The 11,190-nt window shown below is 37.1% G+C and overlaps 1 protein-coding gene across 1 annotated transcript; it reads right to left on the minus strand.

Annotated features, from left to right (window-relative positions):
- Positions 1 to 8,268: 8,268 nt before the first annotated feature.
- Positions 8,269 to 9,243, minus strand: LOC111146571 (olfactory receptor 5H2-like; the record flags this gene model as incomplete). Its single annotated transcript, XM_022502173.1, has 1 exon — positions 8,269 to 9,243. A coding segment is annotated over one exon (975 nt), but the record flags the coding sequence as incomplete, so codon positions are not given.
- Between the last annotated feature and the right edge of the window lie 1,947 nt (positions 9,244 to 11,190).

The following is an 11,190-nucleotide window of genomic DNA, read 5'->3' on the forward strand; positions in this document are numbered from 1 at the left end:
TTTCAGTGAAAAATGGGCAGAGTCAATTGGCCTTTACATTAATTGAAATGGAGATCCACTGAAGTGTTTTGAGCAGTGACATTACATAACTTATAACTCTGGCTGCTCTATTAGGATAAGACTGTAAGATGTATGGGTAGAAGCTGGGAAATTCATTAGATGCATTTTCATTAATAGGTAAGAAATGGTATTTGCATTAGGATGGAAAGTGATTGGATTTTGAATACATTTTGATAGTAATGCTAACATTTATTTGATGACTGGATCGTATTTTTGCCTGAGTAACTGAAACAATTTGGTGACCATTTCTAAAATAGAGATGACACAGGAGAAATAGAATTGGACATTGTAGTAACAAAACTCAGGCTTGGCCATGATAAATTTGAAATGTTTGTTAGACATTTACATAGGGATGTCAAGTAGGCAGCTGGATATAAAACATGATGAATTTGACAGTTTATAACTGAAGAACTAGCTTTAGTATTCCTTGGGACAAAACTTTGTTTTGAGAAGAAAATGAATTTTCGACTCTTCTCTCTTAAACGAGACCAACTTCCCTTTGCAGATGATCTGATTGGACCCGAGACAAATCCAAATAAGCTAGCTTTATCCTTAAAACAGTTAAAACACCCAGCATAGACCTCAATATATAGATTGAAAGAGTTGAACAGATTACTGGGATTGTCAGCAGAATCTTCAGAATCTCCACTCTCACACCTGGAGACAAGTCAGGAGAACAAAGCACAGGAATAAGAGGTACCAGAAAAGCAACTACAAAAACACATGGAGAGAGGAAAAAATGGAGGACAGAAGAGAAATATTTAGGCCAGGGTAAGTGATAAAAGTAGAACTAGAGCTTGGAAAAGGGAAGAAGAAGGGATTTAGATGGAAAAAAAGAGGTGTGGAAGTTACTCCATGATGTCTTAGAAGCTTTACCATTATATATGCCACTATAATGGATGAAATTACAACTTTCTAAAAGTTTATTCCCCTTTATTCAATATCTCAAAGTTCACTACTAGACCAGTTTCCAATACTTATACTGATTTTTTGTGTATTATAAATATAAATTAATAGCTTCCACAAGTCTGATACAGAAGACCCAGAAACTCTTCTGTCATATAATTATGAAACAGGCAGATGGGCTTCTTCAATTATTTCTAGAACATAAATGGTCAACATACTTCCCTTTCCGAGACTACCATCAGTCTTCAAAAAATAATCCATCAGTGAGAACCATTAAAGGCAGTACTATGCTAAATACTCTCATTCACTTGTTACCTGGTGACATACATAGACAATTAACATTCTCTATTAAAGATATAGTAGTGAATCTGAAACTCTTCTCTAGAGACTCTATTAAAAGTTTGATGATTAGAGACTGGGACTAGGGAAATTTATGTAATTGTAAATGTGTATACGTAATTTATGTGCAATGCTCAGAGGATACTATTAGGAAATCAATAGGGATTTATTATGGAAGGTAACATTGCTGTCACCAAATGAGAAAACATAATCCTCATTTTATCTAATATTGGTATGTAAAATGTGTTTATATAATATTAATAAAACCCAAAAATCAATCTTGGCATTAAGGACAGAAATGTGTTTCCTTTGCTCTGGACTAAAGCCAAACTGACTGCACATTCTCTCATCCCTCACCTGTTACCAAGCTAAGGTTAGAGCAAGATGCTAATGGTAATGAATGCTCTCTGAAAATTTTTTTTAAATTTATATTCAGCATAACAGTATTCATTGTTTTTGTACCACACCAAGTGTTCCATGCAGTCCGTGCCCTCTCTAATACCCACCACCTGGTTTCCCCAACCTCCCACCCCCCCACCTCTTCAAACCCTTCAGATTGTTTTTCAGAGTCCATAGTCTCTCATTGTTCACCTCCCCTTCCAATTTCCCCCAACTGCCTTCTCCTAACTCCCCATGTCCTCCATGCTATTTGTTATGCTCCACAAATAAGTGAAACCATATGATAATTGACTCTCTCTGCTTGACTTATTTCACTCAGCATAATCTCTTCCAGTCCCGTCCATGTTGCTACAAAAGTTGGATATTCATCCTTTCTGATGGAGGCATAATACTCCACAGTGTATATGGACCACATCTTCCTTATCCATTTGTCCGTTGAAGGGCATCTTGGTTCTTTCCACAGTTTGGCAACCATGGCCATTGCTGCTATAAACATTGGGGTACAGATGGCCCTGCTTTTCACTACATCTGTATCTTTGGGGTAAATACCCAGTAGTGCAATTGCAGGGTCATAGGGAAGTTCTATTTTTAATTTCTTGAGGAATCTCCACACTGTTTTCCGAAGTGGCTGCACCAACTTGCATTCCCACCAACAGTGGAAGAGGGTTCCCCTTTCTCCACATGCCCTCCAACACATGTTGTTTCCTGTCTTGCTAATTTTGGCCATTCTAACTGGTGTAAGGTGATATTTCAATGTGGTTTTAATTTGAATCTCCCTGAAGGCTAGTGATGATGAACATTTTTTCATGTCTGATAGCCATTTGTATGTCTTCATCGGAGAAGTGTCTGTTCATATCTTCTGCCCATTTTTTTTTAGATGATTGATTTGTGTGTGTTGAGTTTGAGGAGTTCATTATAGATCCTGGATATCAACCTTTTGTCTGTACTGTCATTTGAAAATATCTTCTCCCATTCTGTGGGTTGCCTGTTTTGTTGACTGTTTCCTTTGCTGTGTAGAAGCTTTTGATCTTGATGAAGTCCCAAAAGTTCATTTTTGCTTTTGTTTCCTTTGCCTTTGGAGATATATCTTGAAAGAAGTTGCTGTGGCTGATATTGAAGAGGTTACTGCCTATGTTCTCCCCTAGGATCTGATGGATTCCTGTCTCACGTTGAGTTTATCCATTTTGAGTTTATCTTTGTGTACAGTGTAAGAGAATGGTCGAATTTTATTCTTCTACATATAGCTGTCCAGTTTTCCCAGCACCATTTATTGAAGAGACTGTCTTTTTTCCACTGTATATTTTTTCCTGTTTTGTCGAAGATTAACTGACCATAGAGTTGAGGGTCCATATCTGGGCTCTCTACTCTGTTCCACTGGTCTATGTGTCTGTTTTTATGCCAGGACCATGTTGTCTTGGTGATCACAGCTTTGTAGTAAAGCTTGAAATCAGGTAACGTGATGCCCCCAGTTTTATTTTTGTTTTCAACATTTCCTTAGCGATTTGGGGTCTCTTCTGATTCCATACAAATTTTTGGATTATTTGCTCCAGCTCTTTGAAAAATTCCAGTGGAATTTTGATCGGAATGGCATTAAAAGTATAGATTGCTTTAGGCAGTATAGACATTTTAACAATGTTTATTCTTCCGATCCAAGAGCATGGAATGGTCTTCCATCTTTTTGTGTCTTCTTCAATTTCTTTCATGAGTGTTCTGTAGTTCCTCGAGTACAGTTCCTTTACCTCTTTGGTTAGGTTTATTCCCAGATATCTTATGGTTCTTGGTGCTATAGTAAATGGAATCGATTCTCTAATTTCCCTTTCTGTATTTTCATTGTTAGTGTGTAAGAAAGCCACTGATTTCTGTACATTGACTTTGTATCCTGCCACGTTGCTGAATTGCTGTATGAGTTCTAGTAGTTTGGGAGTGGAGTCCTTTGGGTTTTCCATGTAAAGAATCATGTCATCTGCGAAGAGAGAGAGTTTGACTTCTTCATTGCCAATTTGGATACCTTTTATTTCTCTTTGTTGTCTGATTGCTGTTGCTAGGACTTCTAATACTATGTTGAACAAGAGTGGTGAGAGTGGGCATCCTTGTCGTGTTCCTGATCTCAACGGGAAGGCTGCGAGCTTTTTCCCATTGAGGATGATATTTGCTGTGGGTCTTTCATAGATAGATTTTCTGAAGCTCAGGAATGTTCCCTCTATCCCTATACTTTGAAACATTTTAAACAGGAACGGATGCTGGATTTTGTCAAATGCTTTTTCTGCATCAATTGAGAGGACCATGTGGTTCTTCTCTCTTCACTTATTGATTTGTTCTATCACATTGGTTGATTTGCGAATGTTGAACCATCCTTGTAGCCCAGGGATGAATCCCACCTGGTCATGGTGGATAATCTTTTTAATGTACTGTTGGGTCCTGTTTTCTAGGATCTTGTTGAGAATCTTAGCATCCATATTCATCAGTGATATTGGACTGAAATTCTCCTTTTTGGTAGGGTCTTTGCCTGATTTGGGGATCAGGGTAATGCTGGCTTCATAGAAAGAGTCTAGAGCAATCTATACTTTTAATGCCATTCCGATCAAAATACCACCGGTATTTTTCAAAGAGCTGGAGCAAATAATCCAGAAATTTGTATGGAATCAGAAGAGACCCCAAATCGCTAAGGAAATGTTGAAAAACAAAATAAAACTGGGGGCATCACGTTACTTGATATCAAGCTTTACTACAAAGCTGTGATCACCAAGACAGCATGGTACTGTCATAAAAACAGACACAGAGACCAGTGGAACAGAGTAGAGAGCCCAGATATGGACCTTCAAGTCTGTGGTCAAATATCTTCGACAAAGCAGGAAAAAATATACAGTGGAAAAAAGACAGCCTCTTCAGCAAATGGTGCTGGGAAAACTGGACAGCTATATGTAGAAGAATGAAACTCGACCATTCTCTTACACCATACACAAAGATAAACTCAAAATGGATAAAAGACCTTAACGTGAGACAGGAATCATCAGAATCCTAGAGGAGAACATAGGCAGTAACCTCTTCAATATCAGCCACAGCAACTTCTTTCAAGATATGTCTCCAAAGGCAAAGGAAACAAAAGCAAAAATGAATTTTTGGGACTTCATCAAGATCAAAAGCTTCTGCACAGCAAAGGAAACAGTCAACAAAACAAAGAGGCAACCCATGGAATGGGAGAAGATATTTGCAAGTGACAGTACAGACAAAAGGTTGATACCAGGATCTATAAAGAACTCCTCAAACTCAACACACACAAAACAGACAATCATATCAAAAAATGGGCAGAAGATATGAACAGATGCTTCTCCAATGAAGACATACAAATGGCTATCAGACACATGAAAAAATGTTCATCATCACTAGCCATCAGGGAGATTCAAATCAAAACCACATTGAGATATCACCTTACACCAGTTAGAATGGCCAAAATTAGCAAGACAGGAAATGACATGTGTTGGAGGGGATGTAGAGAAAGGGGAACCCTCTCCCACTGTTGGTGGGAATGCAAGTTGCTGCAGCCACTTTGGAAAACAGTGTGGAGATTCCCCAAGAAATTAAAAATAGAGCTTCCCTATGACCCTGCCATTGCACTACTGGGTATTTACCCCAAAGATAGAGATGTAGTGAAAAGAAGGGCCATCCATACCCCAATGTTTATAGCAGCAATGGCTACAGTCGCCAAACTGTGGAAAGAACCAAGATGCCCTTCAACGGATGAATGGAAGGTTTTGAAGGGGCAGGGTTGGGAGGTTGGGGGAACCAGGTGGTGGGTATTAGAGAGGGCACGTATTGCATGGAGCACTGGGTGTGATGCAAAAACAATGAATACCGTTATGCTGAAAAGAAATAAAAAATTTAAAAAAAAAGACCTTCTACAGCTCAACACCCAAAAAAACAAATAATCCAATTGAAAAAAAAAAATGGGCATATGACATGAACAGCCGTTTTTCAAAAAAAGACATACAGCTAGCCAACAGACACATGAAAAGGCTCTCATCATCACTCATCAGGAAAACACAAATCAAAACTGCAATGAGATATGACGTCACATCTGTCAGAATGCCTAAAATAAAAAAACAAACAACTGCTGTTGAATATGTGGAGAAAAAAGAAACACTCTCACACTGTTGTGAGGGGGAATATAAACTGATGCAGTGCTGTGGAAAAGAGTATGGAGGGTTCTCAAAAAGTTAAAAATAGAACTACCATATTATCCAGCAAGTGCACTACTGGGTATTTACTCAAAGAAAACAAAACACTAATTCGAAGAGATGCAGGCACCCCTATGTTCATAGGGGAATTATTTACAATAGTCAAGATATGGAAGCAGCCCAAGTGTCCATCAATTGATGGCAAAGAAGTTGTGATAGATAGATATAGATATAGATATAGATATAGATATAGATATAGATATAGATATAGATATAGATATAGATATAGATAGATATAGATAGATATGTGTGTGTGTGTAATACTATTTAAACATCAAAAATAATGAAATCATGCCATTTCAAGGACATGGATGGTGCTAGAGCATATAATGCTATGTAGAATAAGTCAGAGAAAGACACATACCATATGATTTCACTCATATGTGAAATTTTTTTTAAAGATTTTATTTATTTATTTGACAGAGATCAGAAGTAGGCAGAGAGGTAGGCGGGGGAGTGGGGGAAGCAGGCTCCCCGCTGAGAAGAGACCCCGATATGGAGCTCCATCCCAGGACCCTGGGATCATGACCTGAGCTGAAGGCAGAGGCTTAACCCACTGAGCCACCCAGGCACCCCTCATATGTGAAATTTAAGAAACAAACCAGATAAGCAAAGGGTGAAGGGGGAAGAGAGTGAGAGAGACAAACCAATGTTCAACAGATATCAAAAGAAGGTATCCAGAAGGCTTTCAGTAAATTATTTGGGGTAAAACACAGGATCCAGTAGAAGAATTGTGAGGAAGGAGACTTCAGAGTCGAATCAAGATTTTATTGGGAAGTACCTCAAGTACTGCCAGGGTCACAAATTCAGGGTAATATATATATATATGTAGATGTGTTTATGTAATCCATTCATGTACTTGGACATTAAATATATACATATGCATATATAGAGTTCTAGATATGTATGCTATATATATTCTAAATCTGGTAGATATGGCAATCCTTGTAAATCTATTCAGGAGGGATATTACTTAGACTCTGTTTATGAAGAATAGTCTAACAGCAATGCTTGGGAAATAAAAAGAATATCAATAGGATGTAGAAGTAACAAGAATATAACAAATGACTGATGTGAGTAATCTTAGTGTGGGACCCTTAGCACTATCAGAAGGGCTATATATGGAACCAGTGGTGAGAGAGGAAGGGCAGGAGTGGACTGAAATTTGATCACTCATTATACTTTTTTGCCTCTGTTCACTCAAACATAAACCTGACCCAACTGTGAAGTGAAATGTGATGTGATGCTTCAGGTTGCACAACTGTATCCCTATAAAAGACTCATATTCAAATTCTTTTCAGAGGAATTAAGATATTACAGTGGTTAGTACATTTATGAAGACACACTGAAAATATTAAAACATGCAAAATTAACAACACAGTAAACAATGTGTGTTGAAGAGGATGTGGAGAAAGGGGAACCCTCTTACACTGTTGGTGGGAATGCAAGTTGGTGCAGCCTCTTTGGAAAACAGTGTGGAGGTTCCTTAAGAAATTAAAAATAGGGCTTCCCTATGACCCTGCAATTGCACTACTGGGTATTTACCCCAAAGATACAGGTGTGGTGAAAAGAAAGGCCATCTGTACTCCAGTGTTCATAGCAGCAATGGCCATAGTCGCCAAACTGTGGAAAGAACCAACATGCCCTTCAAAGGACCAATGGGTAAGGAAGATGTGGTCCATATACACTATGGAGTATTATGCCTCCATCAGAAAGGATGAATACCCAACTTTTGTATCAACATGGCCGGTACTGGAAGAGATTATGCTGAGTGAAATAAGTCAGGCAGAGAGAGTCAATTATCATATGGTTTCACTTATTTGTGGAGCATAGGAAATAACATGGAGGACATGGGGAGATGGAGAGGAGAAGGGAGTTGGGGGAAATTGGAGAGGGAGAAGAACCATGAGAGACTGTGGACTCTAAAAAACAATCTGAGGGTTTTGGAGGGGTGGGGGTGGGAGGTTGGGTGAGCCTGGTGGTGGGTATTATGGAGGGCACGTATTGCATAGAGCCCTAGGTGTGGTGCATAAACAATGAATTCTGGGACACTGAAAAAAAATTTTTTTAAATAAACAAAAATTTTAAAAACATGTGAAATATTTTTCTTAATTATTTTGGTATGACATGAAAACTTGAGTAAAATTCTGTTTTTCAATAATATATACACATATTTAAGATGGTTATTTGTAGTCCCACCTTAAGTCATTTGAATGCAAGGATAATTATAACTGCCAAAACCTTTGAACACTAATCAACACATAGCAACATCTAATCTGCACAATTTCATATTATTCTAGTGGAAGAAGAAAAAAATCTTCCATAAGTACTAAACATTTCTCTTTAACATTTTTCCCAGTGAATCTATGACTTTCTTATTTCTCAGGCTATAGATCATTGGGTTTAACACGGGAATTATAATAGTGTAAAATAGAGAGTCCATCATATCTTGATTATCTGTTTGTGCAGATCTAGGGCACACATACATGAAGAGAAGGGGGCCATAGTATAAAGACACAGATAAAAGATGGGCTCCACAGGTGGAGAAGGCTTTCTTTATGCCCTGTAGAGACTTCTTTTTTAAGATTGTAAAGAGAACTAGTGTGTAAGACACAAGAACAGTCAAAATGGTAAATACTTGTGTTGACCCAGAGAAAATAAATACTATCAGATAATTAATAGAAGGATCAGTACAAGAAATCTTAAATAATGGTATAATGTCACAGTAAAAGTGATGTACTATGATGGAATTGCAGAAGGTTAATCTGAATAAAAAAGAAGTATGAATTATGGCATGAAGAAGGCCACCTAAAAATGACAAAAGTATCAGCTGGATGCATAGTGTATTGGACATAATCACTGGATAAAGTAAGGGTTTGCATATGGCCACATACCGATCATATGCCATTGTTGCCAGCAGAAAACATTCTGTGGTTACGCTGATTGCAAAGGAAAAGAATTGTATCATGCATTCAGAGAGAGAGATCATCTTGCTCTCAGAAAAGCAGTTGACTAGCATCTTGGGGGATACTGTGGATGATAACCAAGCATCCACTAATGCCAGACTCCCAAGGAATAAGTACATAGGGATGTGAAGCTGAGTGTCATTCCAAATGAGAGCAATCAGCCCAAGGTTCCCCACAATGGTGAGAAGATAGATAACCAAGAACAACAGGAACAGGGGAATTTGCCACTGTGGTTCATATGTGAGTCCTGTGAGAATCAATTTTGTCAGGAATGTTGCATTATCCTTTTCTATGTCCTCAGTTGGTGTGGCCTGAAATGAAATTGAACAAATGACCAAAAAAAAAAAAAAAAGTCAGTTTGTAACATGAATTATAGGGAGGAGAGTTGAATAAAAGTATGTACCTCATAAATACCCTCTCAATTTTTTGTATTACCTCTGTAATAGATGGAATTGTTTGGGGGTCTTGGAAATAAATGCAATTATTTCCATTTTTAAAATGTGCTACAACGAACATAATTGAGAAAATGAAAGATATTGTATGTAAATGCTAAATTTATGGGATAAGATTGAGTATGAAAGAGAAATTCTGTATCTAGGACATGGATGTAGGGTGAAGAGGAAAGCAACTTGAAGAACCTGGGCAATAAAATGAGTTGAATAACATGTGAAGGATCTTGAACATTTTTCATCAGGGAAGAAGCATGCACTGAAAAAAAGGAGTGGCACTGTAAGACTTTTTTTAAATGAGTATGTTATAGCATACGAAATAGGTTGCAGGGATTTAAAGTTGGGGTCATGAGTACTAGTCAGGAGGATGTTACTACTGCCCACTGGTTCTCAAACCAGGTTATACCCTGAAATTCTCTGAGGAACTCTTGTACAAAATATAGATTGTAAGGCTTTCTTTAGAATTAGATTTAGTGGCTCAAGAATGAAATCTAATAATCTGCATTTTACCCTTGTTTCCCAAGTGTTACAAATACATGTGACATGGCTTGTCCATGAATGAAATGACATTGGGATCAATGGAGAAGATGAAAAGGGAGATGGAAAGGATTTCAGAATATAAAGACACCACTTCTGTGACACATTGGAGGTAAAGGGGTGGTCAGTGAAGAATAGGAGTCACTTGGTGACTGGGTAGGACAGTAAGGACATAATATTCCTTTATAATTATAATTATAAAAATATATATAATTATATTATATATATTTTTATAATTATAATTATAAAAATATAATTATAATTATATATATAATTATATATTATAATCATAATTATAATATATAATTAATTATATATAATTATATAATATTATATATTAATTAATATATAATATGATTATATATAATTATATAATAAATTATTATATTATAATATATTATATAATATATTAATAACTATATATAGTTATATATAGGTCCTCTCAGGATCTATAGTCATACCAAGTCTAGTGAGCTTACCTCTAGCAGCCTCTGGAACACAGCTTAGAGGAGCTGGAGACTTTCCATGGATGACTTCAGGGTCCATAACAGGGACAGAGGTTTGTGTGCTTATATCCTGATGTGCAGGTGATTGTGACAACTCCTGGGTCCTTTGGGTGTATGGTGCTGGTAACATAACTAAAGTTAAATAAAGCTGTATCAAGTCTTCAGAGGTGAAACTGCTTCTGGGTCTGTAGCTGGGATCACAGTCAGTGAGTCAACTTCCTTGGTGCAAGACTGCTTTCTCAAAGCAGTTCTCCTAGGTTGTAGACTGCACCAGGGTTTCACAATCTCTTACCTGGATCTGAAGGCCCTCTAGTCTTTGAATGGATGTGAAATTGTCATTGAGCAAGGGATGTCTTATTCGGCCATTTTGATGATGTCCCATGGCAAATTTTTGAGAGTGAAATTAATGAGATTGAAGAGTTTAAATAAGGCAGCTGAGAGAACAGGAAAAAGCAGGAAAAAAAACAGTTTTAAAAAAAAAATTTTTACATCTTTATTGAGATATAATGTATATTGTATATGCAGTAAGATCTATTTAAGAGTATTATTTGATAAATTTTAGAAATGGTATGCAGTTGTGACACAACCATCATCGAATTTTAGGACACTTTCATTACTTAAAAGTTTTCAAATACCTCTTTACAGTCAGTTTCAGCCTCCAGAAATTGCTAGGCCCCAGACAATTACTAATTTGGCATCAATCACTAGCATTAAATAGAATAATTAATCTTAGAAATCTTCACAACAAATATCTACAGTCAATGATATTATTCTACCCACCCCCAACTTAGAG

Source organism: Enhydra lutris, unplaced genomic scaffold (assembly GCF_002288905.1).
Source record: "Enhydra lutris kenyoni isolate GAN:26980312 unplaced genomic scaffold, ASM228890v2 scaffoldscaffold2, whole genome shotgun sequence".
Lineage (NCBI taxonomy): Eukaryota > Metazoa > Chordata > Mammalia > Carnivora > Mustelidae > Enhydra > Enhydra lutris.